General features: G+C 45.3%; 1 protein-coding gene across 1 annotated transcript; it reads left to right on the forward strand.

Moving 5' to 3' along the window:
* The first annotated feature begins 685 nt into the window (after nucleotides 1–685).
* Nucleotides 686–25,494, forward strand: EDDM13 (epididymal protein 13). The gene is made up of 6 exons (XM_066372611.1): nucleotides 686–770; nucleotides 16,169–16,195; nucleotides 17,302–17,328; nucleotides 22,122–22,246; nucleotides 23,077–23,114; nucleotides 25,391–25,494. The coding sequence occupies exons 1-6, from the start codon at nucleotides 686–688 to the stop codon at nucleotides 25,413–25,415; spliced, it is 327 nt and encodes a 108-aa protein (XP_066228708.1). The 3' UTR covers nucleotides 25,416–25,494.
* Nucleotides 25,495–26,145: the final 651 nt, after the last annotated feature.

Raw genomic sequence — 26,145 nt, forward strand, 5'->3', positions numbered from 1 at the left:
GCCCTGGCCGGTTGGCTCAGTGGTAGAGCGTCGGCCTGGCGTGCGGGGGACCCGGGTTCGATTCCCGGCCAGGGCACATAGGAGAAGCGCCCATTTGCTTCTCCACCCCCCCTCTTCCTCTCTGTCTCTCTCTTCCTCTCCTGCAGCCGAGGTTCCATTGGAACAAAGATGGCCCGGGCGGGTGGATCCCGGTCGGGCGTATGCGGGAGTCTGTCTGACTGTCTCTCCCCGTTTCCAGCTTCAGAAAAATACAAAAAAAAAAAAAAAAAAATGTTACTGATGGACACCGAACACTTGCATTCTGTGTCACTTTTCACACTTCATGAAATAATATTCTTCTTCTATCTCCCCTCACCCACCTCCACAACCATTAAAAAAATGTTCTTGGCTCATTGGTTCTTACAAAAACAAGAGGCGGACAGGTCCTGGGAGGGTCAGCATCAGGCTTGGCCTGACCTGTTCAAGATATTGCTTTCAGGTCATTGAGCAGATGCCGGAGGGCAGACGCAGTTCGCTGTCGGCAACAGCTGGTGGCGTGGGCACAGGTCAGGTCCCTGCCAGCCTCTAGGCCAGCTGGAGGGCACACGTGGGCAGCTGGCTCTTGCCTGGGAACTGGGGAGAGCAGGGTAGAGCAGAGTCCTGTTTGTCCTAGGAGGGGAGCGTCCACCCCATCCCCAGCCCCACCATGCGCAACCCTGAGAAGTTTCTGAAGCTGTCCCTGCTGGTTCTGGTTTCCTTGGGACTGGCGGAAGCCTGCGTTCCCCGGGAAGGTAATGTCTGCACCCACTGTTGGTCTCCCTGCATTTCTTCCAGTCGTGGGCTAGCTTCCGGGCCTCCTGACGTCTAAGCAGACTTCTTTTTTACTGATTGATCCACTGATTGGTTTTTAGAGAGAGAAGAAGAAGAAGAAGAAGAAAGGAGAGAAACATTGATTTGTTGTCCCACTTATTTATGCATTCACTGGTTGATTCTTGTATGTGCCCTGACTGAGGATTGAACCAGCAACCTTGAGTATCGACAACACTGAGCTACCCAGCCAGGGTAACTAGACTCCTCCTTGCTTCAGGTTCAGGCATTCTCCTGCCCCTTTCCCTCAGAGGAGACAGTGGGGTGGATGAGTCCTGGGTACCAGAGTCCCTGTCCTTGCAGATAGACTTGTGTCCGTCTGCATCCAGGTGTTATCATGGATTCGGTGACTGGCGGGGGATATGTTGCCTCCTCAAGCCTCATGGTCCTCATTGGACCTGTGGGCATCACAAAATGCTCCAGCCCTCAGGATAGACTGTGTGTCCCGGGGATCCTATGTCTGTTAGTGCCCAGAAGGTAATATTATGGTCCAGACTTCCCATGAGACCCCAGATCTCCACAATATAAGGACGCCACAGGTTGGGAACAGCGCTGGAGTCTTGCCACACAGCCAACTCTACAAATGTTTGCCGAGTGGCTGGTTTGTTCTAAGGGCTTAAGCTAGGAAGTCCATGGTTGAGAAAAGACAGGTGGACCCCTTTTCTCATGGAATCCCCATGTTCCACAAATAAACATGTCCCAGTGTGGCAATTCAGAGGAGGCCTCTCTGGATAAGTGATGTGTGAGGCAAGACCTTGACGAGGAGTAGGAACTAAGCCCAGTGAAGGGTTAGGGGAGATGGCTCTGGGTGCCAAGGTCCTAGAGCAGTGAGGTGCTGGGTCCCTCCATGGAGCTGCGAGGAGGCCGTGTGTCTGGAGTATGATGTGTAGGGGTGAGGGGCATGGCGGGTGAGGGTTGTCAGAAGGAAGAACAGAGAGGAGGCAGGAACCAGAACATAGGGGTTACGTGGGTCATATTCAGGATGTGGATATTATCAGTGGCTGTTAAAGGGTTTTCAGCAAGAGAATGTGACATTTAGGAGTGTGTGTGTGTGTGTGAGAGAGAGAGAGAGAGAGAGAGAGAGAGAGAGTGTGTGTGTGTGTGTGTGTGTGTGTGTGTGTGACTGTGTGGTTAAGCAATTAGTCTCACCCCTGGGTGAAGGACAGATTAGGCAGGGACCCAGAGTGGAAGCAAAGACACCAGTTATGAGACTGTTGCAATCGTCCGGGTGGAGACGAGGCTGTGTGGGACGTTGTGAGACTTTGAGGAGCAAGGATTTCAGAGGGTCGAGTGATGGAGGAGATGGAGGAGTGAGTACAGACTCCCATCAATTTTATTTTATATTATTATTATTATTATTATTATTAGTTTTGCATTTTTCTGAAGTGAGAAGCAGGAGGCAGAGAGACAGACTCTGCATGTGCCTGACTGGGATCCACCCTGCATGCCCACCAGGGGGCGATGCTCTGCCCATCTGGGCCGTTGCTCCATTGCTCAGCAACTGAGCTCTTCTTAGCACCTGAGGCAGAGGCCATGGAGTCATCCTCAGTGCCCGGGCCAACTTTGCTCCAATGGAGCCTTGGCTGCGAGAGGGGAAGAGAGAGATAGAGAGGAAGGAGAGGGGAGAGGGTGGAGAAGCAGATGGGCGCTTCTCCTGTGTGTCCTGGCCGGGAATTGAACCTGAGACATCCACAAGCTGGGCTGATGCTCTACCACTGAGCTAGCCTGCCAGGGCCAATTTTATTTTTTATTTTTATTTTTTTGCAATGGAATGATTGAAGTTTCCCTCAACTGAGATGAGAGAGTTCTGTCGAGCGATTAATGTTTTAAACTTTATTTTTCAGTAATGTTAGACTCCCAGAAAAAGTCTCAAGAGAGGTCTGAGCTCCCAACTATCCTTCACCCAACTTCCAAGACCTTAACACCAGTATAAAACTACTACTTAAACTGCAGACCAATTCAAATTGTACTAGTTTTGCATGGATGTCCAGTCCAAGATCCCACATTGTACTGTTGTTATCACATCTCCTTACTCTTGTGGTTTCGTCTTGGACCTTGTGACGGAAGTTTGTCCATCTTCACGACCTTGACATGTCGGAAGAGCACTGGTCAGATATTCCGTGGAATGGCCCTCATGTTGAGCTTATCTGAAGTAGTCTCATGATGACACCGAGGTGATGTATTTTGGGCAGGAATACCCCAGAAGTGGTGCTAAGCCCTTCTCCGTGCATTTTGTCAGAGATTATGTAATGTTGATGTCGCATGACCTGTGGCAGTGACTTTGATCGTTTGATTAAAGGTAGTATCTGCTAGGGGTCTCCACTGTCTGGATACTATTCCTCCTTTTTAATAAATAGATATCGTGAAGGAGAGAGTAGGAGGCTATGCAAATATTCCCTTTCTCCTCAAATGTTTGCCCACTAACTACTCTTAGCATCCATTGGGAGGTCTTGCCCGCAAAACTGATGACTGTAGTTTTTACATAATGGTGATTTTCTGTTTCTCTAATTCCTGCTACCTGTAGTAATTGGAATTCTTCTGTGAGGAAGAGCTGAAATGTCTTCCCTGTTTATTTTTATTTATTAACTTTTTTTTATTAAGTGAGAGGCGAGGAGGCAGAGACAGACTCCAGCATGTGCCCCAATGGGGATCCACCCAGCAAGCCCCGTACCAGGCGATGCTCTGCCCCTCTGGGCCTCTGCTTTGTTGCTTGGCAACTGAGCTATTTTAGCACCTGAGGCGAGGCCATGAAGCCATCGTCAGTGCCCAAGGCCAACTTTGCTCAAAACCATTTGAGCCATGGCTGTGGGAGGGGAAAAGAGAGAGAGAGAGACATGGGGAGGGGAGTGAAGAAGCAGATGGTTGCTTCTCCTGTGTGTCCTAACTGAGAATTGAACCCAGTACATCCACATGCCAGGCCATTGCTCTATCACTGAGCCAACTGACCAGGGCCCTTCTCCATTTATTTATCCAAGTATTTATTTATATCAATGTGAACTCAAGGATATTTATTTTATTAACAACAAGTAACATTATTTTTAGTGGGTGGGAGGGTAATGACCACAAATCCTCTTTTGGACATGCTAAGTTTGAAGAGCCTGTACAATGGTCAAGGCATCCGAAGGTCACAGATACCAGGAGAGCAGAGCTTGAGATGTTTTCTCTGCTCTTGTACCAGCATTTCTATTTCCAACCAGTCTTGCAAATGCCTACAGAGCAGGGTGGGAATTTAATTCTTTGCAGCCCCAAGCATATCCCAATAGCCAGACTATGTACCAAATAAATGTTGTTTTGGTGGATAATAGATGGATGATGAATTGATGGATGACAGATGGGTGAATGGATAGATGGATAGATGGGTGGATGATGGATGGATGAATGATGGTTGGATAGGTGGATGAACAAATGGATAATAAATTGATGGATGATAGATGAGTGGATGATGAAGGGATGGATGAATGGATGGATAGCTGGATGGATAGATGGATGGATGATGAATGGATGGATAGATGGATGGGTGGGTAGATAATGGATAAATAAAGGGTAGACAATTGGATCAATCTAAGTGGCTTTATTGATACAAACAGTGGGTGGGTTATCTGGTCTCCAACGACACATCCAGGTTTGGTCTCCTTGGTCATGGCAGTGATTTGAGTCTAATTCTTCATTCTCTTCCTACTCTCTGGTTTCCTGTTCCTGTTGGGATCTGCTTCCAGTCGCAACTGAAGAAAAAAGTAAGAACTGTGAAAACCCCAAGTTTGTATCCCAATAGTTAACTCCTTTCAGATCCCTTCGGATATGATGGCCCCTCATATCTGAAGGATATGAGAATTCTGGGAAACGGTGGGACCTGACATAAAGATTTGGTACACAGACTTTGTCTTGGGGGCAAGGCATACGAGTAGTTTTATGTGGTGATAACTACATAAAAATAGTCTCCCATGAAATCCCTCCCCATATAACAATAGGCAGATAAATGAAGAAATAAAAACAAATAACATGTGGAAGTTAATGGAGGTCGATGATGCAAGCATTCATCCTACTCTTTTTTTGTTGCTTTTATTTTCCATGTCGATTCTCTGATTCCTGCTTCTGTTGTCCTTTCCAGTCAAATGTAAGTCCTAGTTCCTTGTCTCCATAGGAATAGGGAGCCCTTCAAACCAGAGAAGGAAGGGGCAAAAGGGAGAGGTGAAACCACTGACCACCATATTCAACCCTGGCAGATGCAGAGAGATGCACCCAATTCTGTGTGGGATCTGAACCCAGAATCTGCAGATGCCTTTTTTTTGGGGGGGTACTGGGTAGGCTTCAGAGAGGTCTACAAGCCTCTGTAATCATGTGTAAAGTTGGGTATGAGACAGAGAATCAGCATACTTTTCTGGGGATATGGAATTCATTGCTCTGATCAGATTTTCAGGAAGAAGGATGACCTTCTGCTCTAAAATGTACAACAACTGTATAGTGTGTATTCATTGGTGGGCTTTAGATGAGAGAAATATGGTACAGAGTGGATTAATCTCTCTTTTTCTTCTTTCTTTTTTTAAGTGGGGGGGGCAGAGACAGACTCCCACATGAGCCCCGACTGGGATCCACTTGACAAGCCCACTAGGGGATGATGCTCTGCCCATCTGGGGTGTTGCTCTGTTGCTCAGCAACCAAGATATTCTTAGCACCTGAGGTTGGAGGCCAGGGAGCCATCCTCAGTGCCCGAGGCCAACTCACTCCAATCAAGCCATGGTTGCAGGAGGGAAGAGAGAGAGAGAGAGAGAGAAGTGAGAGGGGGAGGGGTGAAGAAGCAGATGGTCACTTCTCCTGTGTGCCCTGACCAAGAATCCATTGAGCCAACCGGCCAGAGCTTAATCTCCTTCTTTTGCAAGTACCAATCATCCTGGTCTGTAGTTTAGAAATGGAGATGACTGGTTGTTATGAAGATCCTCCTACCAAACCTGAAACTCAGCTGGTGGCAAGGAGATTTGGATGCCCCAGGCGACTGATATCCCTTTGGTTTCTGAATAAATGTGTTTTATCCCAGAATAAATGTGTCTCCAAAAGGGTGCCAGCATTCATAGAATGGGTCACAGCCTCTCATTCTGGTCCTCTGTCCTATCCCAGGGCCAATGGGGTGCAATGAGCTACAAGGATGGCTTAACTTATTTTCTATTTTCTTTGAAACTTTACTGGAAAAATGATCCCCACTGGTGACCATCGGTCCTCTCTGTCCTGCTGGTTGTGTGTCAACAGTGCTGAAAGGTAAGACTTGGTCCATCTTTCTCCCTTCCCGTTATGACTGCCCTCTGTCAGGGGAAATTTCTGATGACCTTCACTGGGTCTCTCTTCCCCTGGAAACTAGCTCAGTCAAATGAAACCACAGCCTTATGACTGATTTTGCAAATCAAGAAGTGAGATGGTCAGGCACAGGCTCAGCAGCAGTCTTCTCTGTTTCAGAGCCTAAGTTTGTCCCTTCTTTGCTGGACAACCCTGGAGAAGTCACTTCACCTCTCTGTGCCTAATGCATGTGGTTAAATGCAATTACAGATGTGAAACACTCTTCAACTCAACCTAGGAAATCCGTGGTTTCGTGGCTTTTCCCCTCTATACACATGCACATAATCACCACTACTTAAGAATGCTCTTAATTGGAGGAATCACACTACTTGCTATCAAACTATACTACAAAGCCATAGGAATCAAAACAGCATGGTGCTAACATATAAGAGAGACATAGAGATCAATGGAACAGAATAGAGAGCCCAGAAATAAGCCCATGGCTTTATAGTCAATTAATAGTTGACAAGGGAGGCAAAAACATACAATAGGGTGAAGATAGTCTGTTCAATAAGTGATGTTGGGAAAATTGGACAGATAAGTGCAAAAAAGGAAAATGAAACTAGATCACCTTTTTACATCATACACAAGAATAAGTTCAAAATGAATCAAAGTCTTAAATATAGGAGGAAACCATAAAAAAATCCTAGAAGAAAACATAGGCAGTAAAATCTCAAACATTTCTCGCAGCAATATTTTTTTCTGATATAACTCCTTGGGCAAGGGAAACAAAAGGGAAAAAAATAAACAAATGGGACTACAAAGATGTTATTATTATTATTACAGTTATTGCTTGCATTGTTACAATTTCTAACATTTACTGAATGTTGACCTTGATCCAGGAATTAGGTTAAGAACCCCATTTGCTTTTTTTTCCTTCATGATCACCGCAACTCCAAATGGAAGAAAATATCCCCATTTTGTAGAGACATGGAGAGTTTGGTGACCAGCCCAAGATTGCCCAGTTAGTAAAATGCATCACTTGGATGTTAGGCATTCACTACCTGGTGACTTAGTGATGGGGGGGGGGGGGATGGTGTTGTGAGCTACACAAACACAAACGTTTCCTCTAACAAACTTAGGAGAGTTCCTCAGTATGTACAAAGCCTCACACTAACTGCACAATGCGCGACCTTATTCTCACTTTGTGGGTGAGGATGTGGAAGGTTGTTAGAGGGAGTCGGAGAGATCTGAGTTTGAATTCTTGCACTTGGACTCATCAGCTCTGTGTCTTTGAAAACTACATTATTTCACAGGGCTTCAGCAATCCTCATCGGCCACACGGGGATCGTTCTCTGATCTGAGAGAGCTGGTGGGAAGTCAATAGAAGTAAATTGGGCAACCCCTTTCGTAGAAGCCAGTGAACCATACTTCCTCTCTTCCTACCATGACTGAAGGATGGGTCCATGACCATTTCTCAGCTCTCTTCATCTCTCCCTGAGATAAAATGCAAAGAAACTTTCAAAAACTTAAGAGTTCTGGAGGCTAGTCCCTAACCACTCACACGACCCGTTGTGGACTTCGGTTTCTCACCCTGTTCCCAGCACCCAGCATGTGATCTTTTTTGTTTGTTTGCTTTTCCTAATTATGGCTTCATCTCTGCGATCCTCATCTCACCATCTGCACCACACCTGTGACCTTGACCTCCGTGTTGACTCTTCCTCTGGAATGGGCTACGATCAGGAATTCTTGGTAAACACTTGCCACATTCACGGTACACGTGGACTGTGAACTTCAGTGGGAAACTTGGAGCAAGAATTTCTGAGCATCTAATATGTGTCTGGACTCATGCTTGGGTGATGAGGACCCATGTTTGGGTCCAAAAATGGATCAGATATGCTCACAGTTTAGGAAGTTAAAGATGGGGGCGGGGAGAATAGAAACAAAGAAACAGACATTAAGTTAGTGTAGAGACAACGGATGCCTGCTGGTGGTGATGGGACTAGAACAAGGGATGGTGGAAATATTGAGGGAACTCTCAAACATGCCTGAGGAGTCGTAGCCATGCCTCCCAAAGAAGAGAGTTTGTTAAATCTGTTAATCCGGGGAAATTTATTAATTAAGAATATTTGTTCTGGCCCTGGCCGGTTGGCTCAGCGGTAGAGCATTGGCCCGGCGTGTGGAAGTCCCGGGTTTGATTCCCGGTCAGGGCACAAAGGAGAAGCACCCACCTGCTTCTCCACCCCTCTCTGTCTCCTTTTTCTCTATCACTCTCTTCCTCTCCCACAGCCAAGGCTCCACTGGAGCAAGTTGGCCCCAGGTGCTGAGGATGGCTCCATGGCCTCCACCTCAGGAGCTAGAATGGTTCCAGTTGCAAGGGAGCAATGTTCCCGATGGACAGAGCATTGCCCCCTGGTGGGCATGCAGGGTGGATCCTAGTCAGGTGCATGTGGGATCTGTCTCTCTGCTTCCTCGCTTCTCACTTCAGAACAATATAATAATAATAATAATAATAATAATAATAATAATAATATTTGTTCCTGTTGCATTTACACATCCTTTGGTATGTCTTCTTCCCCAGGTATGATGAGCAGACTGTCAGTGGATGGTAAGTATGAGGACTCTATTCTTTTTCTGGTGTTTCTTTTCTTTTGTCTTCAAGGGAATACAGACTGATGAAATCAGTTGTGTTTTTCCTTGATGTTTAAAATAAGTACTGTCTATTAATCTAATTTAGCTTTTACTGATTTATTTTGGCAGACCATTCAGATGGTATCCCATTGCATTTTGTTACTTTGAGTTTTGAGGTCACGGAAATCTTTATATTATAAGTGTTTAACTTCAGAGTTAGACTTTTACCTAATTATTATGTCATATTTTTTTTAGTTATTTATTGATTTTTTTTTTTTAGAGAGAGAGGAGTGAGAGAGAAAGAGACAGACAGAGAGAAGGGGGAGGAGCAGGAAGCATCAACTCCCATATGTGCCTTGACCAGGCTAGCCCAAGGTTTCAAACCAGCAACCTCAGCGTTCCAGGTCGACGCTTTATCCCACTGTGTCACCACAGGTCAGGCCCTATTTTTTTTAGTTATAACACTAATACATATACATGAAAAAAAAAGTTGAGGAAACATAAAATGAAAGTTGGAATCTTCTTCTTCATCTCATTTCCAGTTCTATTGTCTACAAATAGCCACCATTACTGTCTCTTGTGCATTCTTACAAGATATATTCACACATATATACATGTGTATCCTCAACTTTTTAAAAAATTGATTTTTAGAGAGAGAAGAAGTGAGAGAGAGAGAGAAACATCGAGTTGTTGTTCTAACCATTCACACATTCATTGGTTGATTTGTGTTTGTTCCCTGACTAGGGATTAAACCCACAACCTCAACATGTTGGGACAAAAATCTCACCAGCTGAGCTACCTAGCCAGGGCCTACCCTCAACATTTTTAGTTCAAAATAGTGTGCATTTTAACAATAGAAATTTACCTCTCTTTTTCAAATACCTAAGTAATATTTTACTCATAGTCACATAAGTTAATGAGTCTTCTATTCATGAAAATTTTTTTCCCTCTAATTTAGTTTGATTTATGTTCATTTTTATGACATTGCAAACAGTGCTACAACAAGTATCCTCATACAATCCTTGCTTTCCTGATCTTTGCATACACACAGATATGAGATAAACTTCTAGAAGTAAGATAGCTGGGTCAAAGGGCATAGGCATTTTATTTATATTTTATTTTATTTTATATTATTTTAATTCAGTGAGAGGAAGGAAGGCAGAGACAGACTCCCACATGCACTACTACTGGGATCCACCCAGCAAGTCCACTAGGGGGCGATGCTCTGCCCATCTGAGGCATTGCTCTGTTGCTCAGCAACCAAGCTCTTCTTAGCACCTGAGGTGGAGGCCATGGAGCCATCCTCAGTATCTGGGGCCAACTTGCTCCAATGAAGCCATGGCTGCAGGAGAGAGAGAGAGAGAAGTGAGAGGGGGAGGGGGAGGGGAAGGGGAAGGGGTTGAGAAGCAGATGGGTGTTTCTCCTGTGTGCCCTGGCCAGGAATCAAGCTCAGGATGTCCACATGCCAGGTGGACACTCTACCATTGAGCTAACTGGCCAGAACTGACATAGGCATTTTAATCTTGGACAGATGTCAAACAAACTTACACTTCCATCAATACAGGGTATTATCTAACTTTTTCACTTTTGATAATGAGAAGGCTGGAAAAAGTTGGTCCTAATTTTTCAAAGATAGACTGAACCCCAATCAATAGGCATACCTGCCACCTCCATGTACTACCAATACTATCCTTTATTTTTTTTCTTTAAATGGACCCAGTATTTTTACTTAGGTAAGCTCAAGAAGGAAACTCTCCACCACCCAAGTAAGTATAAAACCAGCATTGTGTGCGACAAGCAGGTGACAGCTGTCACAATAAGTAGAACATAAATGAAATGCTATGGTACTGCTCTCTGTTGAGGTTTCTCACCTGGAGCCTGCTCTGTCTCTTTGGTAGAAAGGATGATTAGAGAGCGTTAGAGGGCTCTGGCTGGTTTGCTCAGTGGATAGTGTCAGCCTAGCATATGGATGTCTTGGATTTGATTTCTCCCTTCCTCTCCCCTTTCCCTCTCTCTCTTCCCCTCCTGTAGCCTGTGGCTCGATTGGTTTGAGTGTCATCCCCAGGCACTGAGGATAGCTCTGTTGATTTGAGCATCGGCCCCAGATGGGGCTTGCTGGGTGGATCCCGGTTGGGGGCACATGCAGGAGTTTGTCTCACTAGCTCTCCTCTTCTCACTTAATTAAAAGAGAGAAAGAGAGAGATAGAGAGGTTAGAGAGGTGTCATAGACAAGGTAGCAGTATTCGGAGACACTCACTCTGGTAAAAAGAGAATTGTAGAAGGATCCAGTTTTCCACCACATGCTGGAAGAGCCGAATCCATGTCCATCGGAGACCTTCCCTTCATATATCACTGCGCAGGAGAGGCTTAAATGTGCAGACCTAGGCAGAGGGAACAGGACCTGGTCTTCTGAAGTAGACACGCCTGGAGTCCCAACCAGCTCCGCTCTTTAGCAGCATATGTGACCAGGGACAAGTCTGTTTGTTCTTTCCCCCCTTGAAGGAGGACTAGTCATACACACCGTATGGGCAGTTATGATGTTAGAATAAAAATACATTAGAAACTTATATACTTAGGACCTGGTTCACGTTGATCCAACTTCCCCCACCCTTCAACCTAAGGATCCTGGCATCCAAAGCCATCTTTGTGGTCTCTGCTACTTCTGGGATAACAATTTCTATCTTCTTGCCTCCCTGGACTGTTTTCTCATCCACCTGGAAGCCTGACTCTCCTTTACCAGTTCCCATGAGAAATTAGCTTGTATTTACAATCCACTGGGTCGAATGGAGATTGGAGCCCGAGTGTGGTCACAACCTTGAGGGCGTGTCTTCTACATCTCGGTAGCTCTGCTCACTCTCTGCCAGTTCTTTCCTTCCTCCCGTGTTGCCTGTGGAGCCAAATCACTCAGCTGTCCCTCACCCCCCATCCCCAAAGGACCCACCAATCCTGTCAACACAGCCCTCTGAGAATCAGAACCTCCCTCCTTGCTTGGAAGGCAGCTGGGACTTTGCAAAAAAAAAAAAAGAAGAAGAAGAAAAGCAAACGTGCATCTTAGTTCCCACGTGAAGTGGGTACAAAGCCACCATCAAGGTGACAGAGTCACGTCGCTGGGGCACAATGACTGAATACAGAACAGCCTCCACTTCTGGAGGAGGTGGGAGTCATGGGCTCGTGGGGCTGGAGACCATGTGACTCACAGACACATGGAGAACTGAGCCCTGGAAACAGGCAGGGTGTCAGAGGGACTGTGGCCACTCACAAAATTTTCCTAAAGCACCTTTAAAAAGCCAGTGTGTTTTCAGGGCTCTGCTTGTATTGTTTTCTTTCATCCTCCTACATCCCCTGCCAAGAGAGACATGGGATATTTTCATCTGAACCCACCCCGGTTTGCCCAGGACATTCCTGGTTTTTAGCGTGAAAACTCTCTCACCCTGAGAACACGTTTTGTCCTGGGCAAACCAGGAGCGTTGGTCACCCTCTTATTATTCCTTTTTAAGGGGGGGGATGAGGCACAAAAAGGTGGGATACGTTGCGGAAGGCCACTAAGCTAGTAAGAGACAGAGCTGGAGTTTGAACATGGGTCCACATCTCTCATGATGCACCATTTTTCTTAAGAAGAAGCCTGGGATCTTTTTTTTTTTTTGTCACAGAGACAGAGAGTGGAAGAGATAGGGACAGACAGACAGGAAGGGAGAGAGATGAGAAGCATCAACCCTTCATTTAGGCACCTTAGTCATACATTGATTGCTTTCTCATATGTGCCTTGACTGGGGGGCTATAGCAGAGAGAGTGACCCTTTGCTCAAGCCAGCAACCTTGGGCTCAAATCAGCAAACTTGGGCTTCAAGCCAGCGACCTTTGGGCTCAAGCCAGAGACTATGGGGTCATGAAGAAGAAGCCTGAAGTCTTTAAAATTATTGACATGGTTCTGCATCTTCCAGCTCTGGTCACTGTCTTGCCCTGGTCATCTTCTGCCATTGGGCCGCACGGAAGGTCTCTCTTGATCCTCCAAATCTCTGGACAAAGCCTTTCTACCCAACACCACACCCTCTGCATGAGATGCTTTCCTCTCTCCCCTTCCAAATGTTTTCACCTGCCTACCCCATACTCATCTTTCAGGTCTCAGACACAGTAACAAATTCTCCAAGATCCCTTCCCTGGCACCCCCAAAAGGTCAGCAACCATCACCCCACTGTCTACTGCAGGTGTACCCAGAAACACCATCCCACTTGTACTCAAACTTATGACTCTTCTGTTGGCTACTTCTCTGACTAGACTTGGCTCTCTGATGTCCTCTGAATGTAGGGACCTTGCCCACTTAGCTTTTCACATGTCCTCCAAACCGTGGGCAAAGATGCCCCGCTGATGTTTGTTAGAAACGCTGACTGCAGGATGGTGGCTGAGTCTTATCGGCCTCATCTCTGTTAGTCTTTCGGCCTCTGCTCTCCTCTGACTGACTGGTCAGGGATGCTTCCGTGGTGGGGTCTGGGATCTCAGTCTTAATGCCGATTTCTCTCTCTACCCTGCACCCCCTCCTGGTACCTGGCTGCCTGCATTCTCACCTCCAGATAAGACTGAAGAAGAAAGTAAGTACTATGACAGTTCCAAGTTTGTGTCCTTGGGATTACTTGCTCAGAACAACCCTCTGGACCTGGAAACTCCTTAAGAATTCTAGGGGGAGGGCCCTGGCGTTTAGACATTGGCCTGGGATCAGACGCATAACCAGTGCAAGCAGACTCCACTTAAGAATGAAGCTGTGGGGTGATGGGTGGGGAAGGGAGCCCTGATGTGGAGCAACTGCCAATTTCTGTGGTGTAAATATTCTAACTCTGGCCAATTTCAAGCTACTAATGGTTTCACAACTGGCTTGCAAAATTTGTAAAAATTTAACCATTTTTTTTTTTGTGAGCCAGCTCCACATGGGGGTGCAGTGAACAAATAAGGTTAGGGTTAGGGTTCCCCTCACTCCCTAATCTTCTATATCAACTACTGCTTCCACTCTACTCTTGAGATGGGGAGGTAGTGACTCAATGGTACCCACCTGTTTTGGGTCATTACTTGGATCTTCTAAATGAAACACCCCTCAGTGACTATACATCTGCCTTCTTTCATTTACAAAGCAGGATAATGATGCCTTTATTATTTTAAGGTAACCTCCTTATAACTACCTTATAGAGAGAAATATTTAATAAAGCATAAAAAATGTGAAATCAAGTAAGTAAGATCGATCATCCAGTTCATGGTATCAGGCTGATGTCAATTTCCCGACTTTGATAATGTCCTATGGCTATGTAAGATGCCACAGCTGAGGGGACACTAGACAATGGGTACACAGGACCCCTTTGTGCTATTTTGCCAGTTTTTTGTGTCTATAATTAGCACACGATAAAATGTAATAATTTTAAAACCACTTAATGTGAAGAAATAACAGGATATCCTGGCAGGTGTTAACGTTGACCCTACTCTCTTGCTCACTCTTTTCCATGTGGACTCCCTGACTTCTGGTTTGGCTGCACCCTCCAGTGAAAAGTAAGCTCATTCTTTTTTTCTTTTCTTCTTTCTTTCTTTCTTTCTTTCTTTCTTTCTTTCTTTCTTTCTTTCTTTCCTTCTTTCTTTTTTCCCTTCTTTCGGGGTGGGGTGGGCAGGCAACTTGGATGCTGAGAAGATGAGAAACAAGATAGAGAAGAGGATCTTTGGGTTCCTCTTCCTTTAAGAACCAGGTTGCCAGGGAGACCTTCTGCAAAGGGAGGTCTCCATCTACTGTCCCCACCTCTGAATGAGGCTCAGGATGAGCTGTGGGCATCCACCTGCCCCCGGAGTGTGTTAAGGGATGCAGGTGGCTCCCAGGCAGCAGGTATGCTTACACATACAGTCCCCAGATTTTATTAGATTTTTCCAAAACCAATGACTACTGCCCTGGAATACTGAGTTGCATATATTTGTAGAGAGGGCTACTGAGTAAGGAACACCAAAAAGGTGCAACTCTTCCCTCAAACCTTCTCCCTCCTGACCTCTCAGGAGAGAAGGGAGATAAAAATGGGTCAAGAGGATCTTCTTCTAATAAACTTCCTAACCTCTGGGGGACAAATCCCCAAGGAAACTGGGTACCTGGGGTTTCTGGCCACCTGGTTAAATGTGTCTCCAAAGGAGACAAGTATAGTAGAAGCATCTAAACCTGGACCCCATGAAACCTGGGAAATGTTCTCACTTCCCTCCTGGGCGAGGGTCTCTTTTGAAAACAAACAGGATGAGATGAGCTAGGAAGGAACCATTAACACCTCTCTCCTCCTCTCATCCCCGTTCCTGTGGGTGCCACGATGCCTCCTGGACTTTCTCCTGCCTTGCTGCTCACATCTCAACAGTATTGAAACGTAAGACATCCGATCCACGTCCCTGCCCCCACCCCAACCCCCTTTTGGTGTGTTCACTTTCTCATGTCTACTCCAGCGTCCATTCCTAGCCAGAGTCATCTCTCAGAGAATTTATTTTAGCCCAGGGACTGGAGGAAAAAATTGCAGTAACTGCCCCTTCAAAGAGGTGGGCTTCCTCAGAAGAACCAATTCTCTCCTCAAGTCAAAGAGATGGACAGTGTTGTTGTGACAATGGTGATGACCGTCACTAAAAGTGTTCAGGGTTTCCTGCGCCAGTCACAGGAAAGAACACCTTGAGTGAATTATGTTATGTCACCACTACCCCCCAACCCTTCCTCACAAAGTAGGCATTATGTATCTGAAGTATTAGGTGCCCACGATATGGTGACACTGAGGACATTGAAGAGTGGCAGCTACCCTCCCAACCTGACTCTGATTCAACGCAAGTCAACTCCCCTCTGACCCACAAAAGGAGCCTTCTGGGCATCTCCCCTTGTCCTCTTTCTTGCTGGAAGTCCTAACTGCTCACCACCACCCACCCGGGCTCTACCCTCATTGGTTCCTGATCTTCCGCCTCCTGATCATATGTTTTTTTGTTTGTTTTTTACCCCCTACTTATGGTCTCATCTCTCATGGCCCCTTAAACTCAACACTCCGGACTGCACGAACCTGGCCATGGTCTTGCCTCCTGGACCACACTTCCTTCTGGATGAACACCATCAGAGATTCTAGGTAAATATCTCACTCCATCCGTGACCCAGGATTTCGGTGGACATTTCTGTCCGGCAAGGATATACTTTAACACTTAGTAGGTGCCAGGACTAGGGAGGGTGGTTGAAACCCAAAAGGTGAATCTGATGTTCTCATACTTCTACAGAAAACTCATAAGTCTGATGGGGGAGACAGACAGAGAGGTATCAAACACCGTGCATGAATGTCCTCTGGGACAGAGTGAGAAAAGCTGAGAGGTAGCGTGGTGAGAGGTGAGCTTGCTCAATCTATTGTTCATACTGCCTTTTGCAATTTAATTTATATGTTGTCTGTTGTCCTCCATAGATTTGCTGAGCCTCCAAGTGTTAAATGGTAAGTGGGGAATGGGCTATCTGGCCTCACTATTTGTGTTTGGTTCCATACACAGGAATGGAGAATGATAAGTTTACTTTTTTTTATGGTTAAAGAGCCTTTAATTTTTATTTATTTATTTATTTATTTACAGAGATAGAGAGTGAGTCAGAGAGAGGGACAGACAGGGACAGACAGACAGGAACGAAGAGAGACGAGAAGCATCAATCATCAGTCTTTCATTGCGCGGTGCAACACCTTAGTTGTTCATTGATTGCTCTCTCACATGTGCCCCGACCGCGGGTCTTCAGCAGACCGAGCAACCCCTTGCTGGAGCCAGCGACCCTGGGTTCAAGCTGGTGGGCTCTTCCTCGAACCAGATGAGCCCACACTCAAGCTGGCGACCTCGGGGTCTCGAACCTGGGTCCTCCGCATCCCAGTCCAACGCTCCATCCACTGCGCCACTGCCTGGTCAGGCTTAAAGAGCCTTTAGAGATCATCAAACGTCATTCTGCTTGCCATCATCAGTATCATTAGCATCACAGACATGTGACATTCTTCATTCATCTGACAACAAATACTAATAAGTATTAGCTGCCCTGTCTAGGTCCCATTCTAGACACTGGAGATAGAGCAGGGAATAGAACAGACAAAAGTCTGTGCTCAGATGGAACTTGTGAGAGGAGAAAGAAAGAAATAAGAAACTAGGTGAAAGCTGTTGGACGCTGAAAAGTCCCATGCACGCAAGGGGGTCAGGGAGAGGGAAAGGTATTATGGAAGAGGTTGATATGTTTTTAAAGGGTGACCAGGGAAAGTGACATTTCAGCAACGACTTGAAGGAGTGGAGGAAGCCATTTGTGTGTACAACTGGCCTAAGGCTGTTCCAGGCAGAGGGAACAGCACGTGCAAAGGCCATGAGGCAGCAAAGTACTGGGTCAGGGGACAGTGAAGAAGATCATTGCATTACCTGAAGCACTGCTTACAGCTTGATCTCCATCCATTTCACAATTCATTGATGGTTTATTGTCTTCCTTTCTTTCCTCCTCCTCCTCCCTCTTCCCTTCCCTTTCCCTCCCTTCCTCTCTCCCTCTCTCCTCCTCCTTCTCCTTGTCCATCTTCATATTCAGAAAAAACAAATGACTGCAAGGAAGGAGGTAAGTGCGTGGAATGTGGAGAACAGTTGGTTCCTTCAGGCCCGGCTATAACAAAGCTTTGAGAGGATCTCGGGTAACCAAGGTCAGGGCTTCGGTACCTCAGAAGTCCTTCTAGAGGAGCGTCCAAGGCTTTCAGACTACCCTGCCCCCCTTTGGACTGCTCAGTAGTGTGAAGGTGATCCAACATGCTAAGGTATAAATGGGAAGTGTTTCTGTCCTCCCCCCTACCTCTTCCGTTGACCATTGGACCTTGTCCCCTCCCTGGAAATTACCAGGCAAGTCCCGAGTGACAGGACCATAGGGCTGCAAACCAAGAGAAAAGACTCCAGAGAATGTAAGCAAGCTTCCAGGTGATGCTAATCTTAGAGATAAGCGGTTTAAAATAATTGTTATATTCACAGAAATAGGTAAATAATTCCACCAGAGAGTTAGGATTTGCTAAAGAGATAATCAGATGAAAATTCTGGAACTGAAATGAAGAATTCAGTAGTTGGGTTTACCCTCAGAAAGGCTGGTTCTTGAGCTAGAAAACAGGAGAGATTACTCCAATACAGTACAATAAATGAAAGGACAGAGAAACACAGCAATGAGCACTAGAGACCTGTGGTATCCAGTGGTCAGTTGTGACAAATATAAAGTTAGATTTTCAGGAGAAGCAAGAGAAAATAAAGCTGAAGTCATTTTTGAGGAGTTAATGGCTAAGAATTTGGCATATGGATAACAATAACCATCAAGCAACAAAGTGTTGAAAGTTCTGAGAGGCCCTGGCCGGTTGCTCAATGGACAGAGTGTCAACTCAGCTTATGGACGTCCTGGGTTCGAGTCTCAGTCAGGGAACACGTGGGAAGCGATTACCTGATTCTCTTCCCCTCCCTCTCCCCCTTTTCTCTATCTTCCTCTCCTACAGCCAGTGGCTCCATTGGTTTGAGCACTGGCCCCAGCGCTGAGGATGGCTCGATTGGTCTGAGCACTCCATCAGCTTCAGGTGCTAAAAATAGTTGGGTTGATTTGGCCCCAGACAGGGGTTGCCCAGTGGATCTTGGTTGGGGAGAATGTGGAAGTTTGTCTCATTATCTCCCCTCCTCTCACTTAAAAAGAAGGAAGGAAGGAAGGAAGGAAGGAAGGAAGGAAGGAAGGAAGGAAGGAAGGAAGGAAGGAAGGAAGGAAGGAAGGAAAGAAGGAAGGAAGGAAGGAAGGAAGGAAGGAAGGAAGGAAGGAAGGAAGGAAGGAAGGAAGGAAGAAAGGAACCCCAAGGGGAAACATATATTTTTAGAAAACCACTCTGAGGGTACCCACAACCTATATAATTGTGTTAACCAGTGTCACCCCCAAGAAATTTAATTTAAAAAAATCACTTCTAGGAGCACTGCCACAAAATAGTGGAAGGCCACAGACCATGAGAAAAATGTTAACCTCACCCTGCAAAAAAGAGACTGAACACATTTCCTAGGATTGCCATAAAAAGTTGTTATAAACTTGGTGGCTTAAAACCACAGAAATTTCTTTTCTCACTGTCTGGAGACTAGCAGCCTGAACACGTGGTGTGGGCCCGACTGTGCTATCTCCGAAGGTTCTAGGGAAGAATGTTGTCTTTTCTCTTCCTAGTTTCTAATGTTTGCCAGCAAATCTCAACATTCCTGGCTGTAGATAACGCACTTCAACCTCTGCCTCCATTATCACATGCCCTTCTTCAAATATAGATATATATATGTGACACAGAAAATTTGAAAGAAAAGTAATGAAAATTATATCATAGGAGTACATTCTTGTCTGCTCACTAAAAGGAAACTAGCATAGCTATTCTAACCTCAGACAAAGTAGGTTCTAAGTCAAGAAGTGTGTACAGAGCCTGACCAGGCAGTGGCGCAGTGGATAGAGCTTTAGCCTATAATGCTGAGGACCCAGGTTTGAAACCCTGAGGTCGCTGGCTTGAGCATAGGCTCATTCAGCTTGAGCATGGGATTGCTGCCTTGAGTGTGGGACCATAGACATGACCCCATTGTTGCTTACTTGAGCCCAAAGGTTACTGGCTTGAGCCCAAGGTCACTGGCTTGAGCAAGGGGTCACTCGCTCAGCTATAGTCTTCCCTCCCCTGGTCAAGGCACATATAAGAAAGCAATCAAAGAACAACTAAGGAGCTGTAACAAAAAATTGATGCTTCTCATCTCTCTCCCTTCCTGTCTGTCTGTCCCTGTCAATGGTCTCTCTCTCTCTCTCTCTCTCTCTCTCTCTCTCTCTCTCCTTCTTGCTGAAATAAAAAAAGAAAAAAAAATGTGTCTAGAGATGAAGAGGGACGTTGAAATTGATAAAGGGGTTAACCCACTAGGAAAATATGCCCATTCCAAATCCATTTTCACACAGTGGCATAAATTTTACACAAATGGAATGAAAATGGACAGAAATGGACAAAACCATGACTTTAAGACCTTTCTCAATGGGTGATAGAGCAAATAGATAAATTTTAATAAGAACACAGAAGATTTAAACAACTAACAAATATGACCTTGTTGACACGTTATAGAACTCTGAACACAACCTTGTAGAATGCATGGTCTTTTTCAAATGAACACGAAATGTTTAAAAATTAAATTTATTGGAAAAAGAATTAAATTTATTGGATTAACACTGGTTAATAACATTGAGACTCTTCAGGTGTACAACTTTATAGTACATCGTCTGTATACTCCATTGTGTGCTCACCACCTGAAGTCTAGTCTCCTTTATGTCCATATATTTGACCCCCTTACCCTCCTCATATCTCCCCACCCCCTTTCCCTCTGGTAACCACCATTCTGTTGTCTGTATCTGAGTTTGTTAAACATAGGACTGTTGTCTTACTAAGGTTGGGTATGCGTCAGTTCATGAAGCAAGCCTCAGTCAATTTCAAATTGAAGTCATTTAGAGTATCTCTCTGAGTAAAGTGTAATTAGGCTATAAATCAACAATAGAAGTATTAAGAAACCGAAACTTACAGATTAATATACTTCCAAAAAACCTATGGACCAAAAGAGAAATCACAAAAAAGTAGAATTTTGAATTGAGCCATAGTAAGAATACTCATTATTAAACCTTGTAGGACACAGCCAAAGCTTTACTTAGAGGGAAATTTATAATTTTTAATACATAAATTAAGAGAAAGTAGGGAAGATAGATAATAAGAAGAAATACTTGTATATATTTCAAAGAGATAGAGAAAGGACTCACAACTATGAATTTTCCAAAGGTTCCCTGAGAAAAGAAGAGGGGGTGTCTCTCCCTTAATTTTCAACAGGGAGCATGAATATTGTTTCTTTTTCAATTTGTATTTACCTTTACACTGGTAATGTTCTATTTTTATTTTATTTTATTTTATTTTATTTTTATCTGTGGTCTGTTTAGACGGATGGGTTTTGTTAAAAAACCCAGAAGTCGCAACAATAAAACCACAAGATTGGTAAGGTAGTATTAAACAAGAGTTTATTGTTCATGTAAGAATAGTTTTTATAACGGGAGCTTTCAAATTCAAAACTGATGTGAATCTCACAGGCATGATGGTGTAGTGATGGTTATTACAATAGGGATTTCTAAGAGGCAGTGGGTTGGTTAAAGTGATTATCTCATACCACTTGGGGTAGGATGACAAATTTCCTTCATGATTATCAGAGGCTTTGGAAATAACAAGTTATGCTTATGTTTGTGAAATAGGCTAGATTTGGTTCAGCTTACGTGACTTAAAATGGTTTTATCTGCTTAGGGAATTTTCAAGTTCAGTCTTCATTTTGTATTTAATCTTAACAGTTTGTTTGTAAAACGTCGAGGAGTTTTTTTGTGTGTAAAACTTTCATAAAAATGTAAAATGGGGAAGAAAATTACAGCCTGGAGAATATAGTCAATAACACAGTAACAACTAGGGATGGTGTCAGGTGGAGACTAGACTCACTGGGGGGAATTACTTCATAAATCTTATCAATATCTAATCACTATGCTGTGCACCCGAAACCAACACAATGTTAACAATTATGCCAAGTCTACTGCTCACCAAAATTAGGGGATATTGCAAAAATGAATATGAAGCTAGAAAATATCCTCTAATTTTTGTGAGCAGTGTATGATTTTAAAAAAGGTTTTCGTTGTAAAAATTAAAATCAAAATTGAAAAAAGAAGGCCCTGGCCGGTTGGCTCAGTGGTAGAGTGTCGGCCTGGTGTGCGGAAGTCCCGGGTTCGATTCCCGGCCAGGGCACACAGGAGAGGCACCCATCTGCTTCTCCACCCCTCCCGCTCTCCTTCCTCTCTGTCTCTCTCTTCCCCTCCCACAGCCGAGGCTCCATTGGAGCAAAAGATGGCCGGGGCGCTGGGGATGGCTCCTTGGCCTCTGCCCCAGGCGCTAGAGTGGCTCTGGTCGCGGCAGAGCGACGCCCCGGATGGGCAGAGCATCGCCCCCTGGTGGGCGTGCCGGGTGGATCCCGGTCGGGCGCATGCGGGTGTCTGTCTGACTGCCTCCCCATTTCCAGCTTAAGAAAAATTTTAAAAAAAATTGAAAAAAGATGGGAAGAACGTTGGGCAGGTAAAAACAACATGTGTGTGCCATTTCACGTCTGAAATGAGGAGGCAACATGGTGAGGCTTGTGCCATGGAGCTGGAGAAGAGAGGTGGAAGAATCCAGTAACATTTCAACCCAGGGGCAGGTGGAGAGATGGGGGTGTGGAGTTGGGAGGCAGATCCGTGCTGAGAAGGGAGAGAGTCAGAACGGGCAGGCATCTCCAGGCGGGGAGGGCACGCCTTCAGTCTGAGTCACTGCCATCTCCTCTTCTCAGTTAAGTTTTTGCCATCGACCACCCCCACCACGAAGCCACCCAGGAAAAGGAACAAATGGAACATATTGAAATGCGCCTACATGATGCTTACCTTCTTGTTCGTGTCCTACAATAAAGGAGACTGGGTAAGAAGGAGCCCTGGTACCCAAGGAGGGAGGAGGGAGTAGGAAGAAGAGAAGGGAGGAGAGCACAAAGAAGGGAGGCAGGGAGCCAAAGGGGGGTCAGGCAAATAAAGTCTAGGAGGGAAGACCCCTCCTCTGTAAATCAAATCTTCCCTTCCTTCCTTCCTTCCTTCCTTCCTTCCTTCCTTCCTTCCTTCTTTCCTTCCTTCTTTCCATCTTCCTTCCTTCTTGCTTCCTTCCTTTTCTTTCCTTCCTTCCTTCTTCCTTCCCTTCCTTCCTTTTGTCCTTCCTTCCTTCCATCTTCCTTCCTTCATTCCTTCTTTCTTTCTCCTTCCTTCCTTCTTTCCTTCCTTCCTTCCTTCCTTCCTTCCTTCCTTCCTTCCTTCCTTCCTTCCTTCCTTCCTTCCTTCCTTCCTTCTGCTTTCCCACCCTCTCTCCATCACTCCCTTCATCCTCAGACTTGGATAACAGCCACTTCCTTCTGCACCAACACAGCCCCCTGACATCCCTATGAAACACCACTGCTCATTTATTCCTTCCCCACCTCCCTCTCTCTTTACCTTCCTTCATGTAAGGGAAGCTCTTAAGGACCAAGCATTTCTCATTTTGTTGGAGATACTGGAAGATGAGGCAGAACATGGAGGGCAGCAAGAGGTGAGACGGAGTAGATCAGCAAGACCATGGGGTGTTACAACAGGAGGAAAAGAGGAGAGAGAAGTGGGCAGGAATGAAGGAAGGAAAGAATGGGGAGAAAGGGAAGGAGGCAAGGTGGCTTCCCTCACCTGCACTATGTCTTTCTCTGTTTCCGGCTCACTCCTCCATCAACCTCCCAGTGTTACTGCCACTATTGTAGCACGGAAGTGGACATGAGGTATGTTATGACAGGGAAAGTGGGTCTTGCCCACTGCTGGGGTGGGAGAGGGCATGGTCCCAACTGCCTTCTGTTTGAATAGGGAACCCCAGGTGGGTTTGGACATTCCAACCATAGAATCACAGAATTGCATTGAAAGGTTCCAACTTCATCACTATTTGTCTCAAGCCACTATTTGGCGTGACCAGTGAAGAGCATCACACATGACAGGGATTTGGAGAGTGGGAGGAATTAATTTATTAATTTTATCAGTAAATTTTACCTTTTTTTTAGTTGTGGCAAAATACACATAACATCAAATTTCAGTGACATTTAGCGCATTCACAATGTTGTGCAACCGTCATCACTATTCAGCTCCAGAAAAAAAATTATCATCCCTGAGGGAGCTCTGTCCCCATAAGTAGTTCCTCCACCCATCCCCTTGGGACTCACTAATCTCCTCTCTCTCTCTCTCTCTATGGATTTACCTATTTTGGACATTTTGTATAAATGTAACCATACACTGTGTGGTCTTTTGTGTCTGACTTTATTCACTTAGCATACTATGTTCAAGGTGCATACAAATTGTAGCATATATCAGTAGTCCATTCTTGTACATGGCTAAATAGTGCACCATTGCCTGGATATACTACATTTTGTATACCCATTCATCAGTTGAAGGACATTTGAGTTGTTTCTACCTTTTGACTGTTGTGAATAGTGCTGCTATGAACACTGTATACAGGTTTTTGATTGAACACCTGTTTCCCATTCTTTTGGGTACAACCTTAGGAGTGGAATTGCTGGGTTGTTTGATAATTCTATGTTTAAGTTATTGAGGAACTCACTGAATGAAATTTTATTGAGCAACTTAAGTTTTTTTGGGTTTGTTTGTTTATTTTTTTACAGCGACAGAGAGCAAGTCAGAGAGAGGGATAAACAGGGACAGACAGACAGGAACAGAGAGAGATGAGAAGCATCAATCATTAGTTTTTCGTTGCACATTGCGACACCTTAGTTGTTCATTGATTGCTTTCTCATATGTGCCTTGACCGCGGGCCTTCAGCAGACCGAGTAACCCCTTGCTGGAGCCAGCGACCTTGGGTTCAAGCTGGTGGGCTTTTTTTGCTCTAACCAGATGAGCCCACGCTCAAGCTGGCAACCTAGGGGTCTCGAACCTGAGTCCTCTGCATCCCAGTCCAACGCTCTATCCACTGCGCCACCGCCTGGTCAGGTGCAACTTAAGTTTTTATTATTTATTTATTCATTCATTTTCTTGTGACAAAGACAGAGAGAGTCAGAGAAAGGGATAGGAACAGACAGGTAGGAAGAGAGAGAGATGAGAAGCATCAATTCTTTGTTGCGGCACCTTATTTGTTCATGATTGCTTTCTCATATATGCCTTGACTGGGGGACTACAGCAGGGTGAGTGACCCCTTGTCCAAACCAGCAACCTTGGGCTCAAGCCAGTGACCCTGGGATCATGTCTATGATCCCATGCTCAAGCCAGTGACCCTGTGCTCAAGCTGGTGAGCCTGCATTCAAGCTGGATGAGCCCGCACTCAAGTTGGCGACCTCAGGGTTTTGAACCTGGGTCCTCTGCATCCCAGTTTGATTCTCTACCCACTGCACCACTGCCTGGTCAGGCACAACTTAAGTTCTTATTAAGCAACTACTCTATGATGAATCCTGGATTAGTTAGAAAAAAAATAAATTCTGTATTACATGGTTTAACCACAAATAAAATAAAAACTATAAAAGGGGTGGAAACTAGAGTGAACCTGTGGCTGTAGTTAGTGGACCCCTACACTAGACTGTGAACCCATCTGGGAGCAAGAAGTCCACGTGATTTTTTCCTGGGACTCTAGCACCCAGAGTGAACGTTATATATTCACTCCCTGCACCAACCCTGTGTGCTCCAGTGTGCCACACTGGGGGTACAGTGGGGCCGCAGCAGAGGAGGTCCTTGAGCTCATGGAGGTCGCCCTCTAGTGGGAGGGCAGGGGGCACACTAAATCACATGAGTTTCCTCGGATGGGTGCTGTGACACAAAGGAACTGGAGAGGGTGCCTTCTTTCCACTGCTTGGTTAGAAGAACCCCTCTCTGAAGAGGAGATAATTGTACTGAGTAATGGTGAGGAGCCACCCTACGGAGATCAAGGGAAGTCTGTCCTAGGGAGTGAGACAACCTGTGGGCTGGAAGGACAGAGTGAGTAGAGCATAGTGAGCAAGAAGAGTAGTCTAGGATGCAAACTGATGCACAAATACATTTTTTTCTTCTTTCTTCCTTTCCTTAGAAACGACCCCTGCTGTGCTTTCTAGCAACCCTGCTCCATCTCAGCTCAACCTTCATAGGTCTTCCATATGCCAGATAGTCTCACCTCCCAAGAAATCTCTGTGTGCCTTGGACTGCAAATTTGGAGGGTAACAAATAGGGTCTTTCGAGGAATAATACCCAGACGTCTGCCCAGAGGTATGGCCAGGTGTCTCTGAGGGCCACAAAGTGGTGTGCCCAGAGAGTAGCTGAGTGAGCACTTGCAAGGGGTTTTCCCCACAACTTTTATTCCAGATTTTTCTTATCCCTTCCTTACTGTTTCCATAATAAAATGTACACGTGTTGAAATGGCTAAATGCTTGGTTGTTCCATTCACCCAACATGAAGAATTAATGATGTGTAGGGTGGCAGGGGTGTCCAGAATCATGTATATCACTTAATTCTGGCAACAACCCTAGAAGAAGATTCTATTATGCTGCCCGCTTTATAGGTAAAGAAACTATGGCTCAGAGGGTTTGATAATGTATCCCAGGTCACACAAGTGACAGAGCTGACTTTTGACCAAGGTTTTATTCATTCCAAAGGCTCTATTTTTGTGTGTGTGTATTTTTCTGAAGTGAGAAGCAAAGAGGCAGAGAGACAGACTCCTGCATGTGCCCGACCGGGATCCACCCAACATGCCCACCAGGGGCCAGAGCTCTGCCCATCTGGGGCGTTGCTCCATTGCAACCAAAGCCATTGTAATGACTGAAGCAGAGGCCATGGAGCCATCCTCAG

The sequence above is a fragment of the Saccopteryx leptura genome, chromosome 3, assembly GCF_036850995.1.
Source record: "Saccopteryx leptura isolate mSacLep1 chromosome 3, mSacLep1_pri_phased_curated, whole genome shotgun sequence".
NCBI classification, from domain to species: Eukaryota; Metazoa; Chordata; class Mammalia; order Chiroptera; family Emballonuridae; genus Saccopteryx; species Saccopteryx leptura.

Coding starts and splice junctions, on each gene's coding strand:
- EDDM13 (XM_066372611.1), top strand. CDS start 686: ATGCGCAACCCTGAGAAGTTTCTGAAGCTGTCCCTGCTGGTTCTGGTT. Junction 16,196..17,301: donor GAGCCTCCAAGTGTTAAATG/GTAAGTGGGGAA, acceptor CTTCATATTCAG/AAAAAACAAATGACTGCAAG. Junction 22,247..23,076: donor CCTACAATAAAGGAGACTGG/GTAAGAAGGAGC, acceptor TCAACCTCCCAG/TGTTACTGCCACTATTGTAG.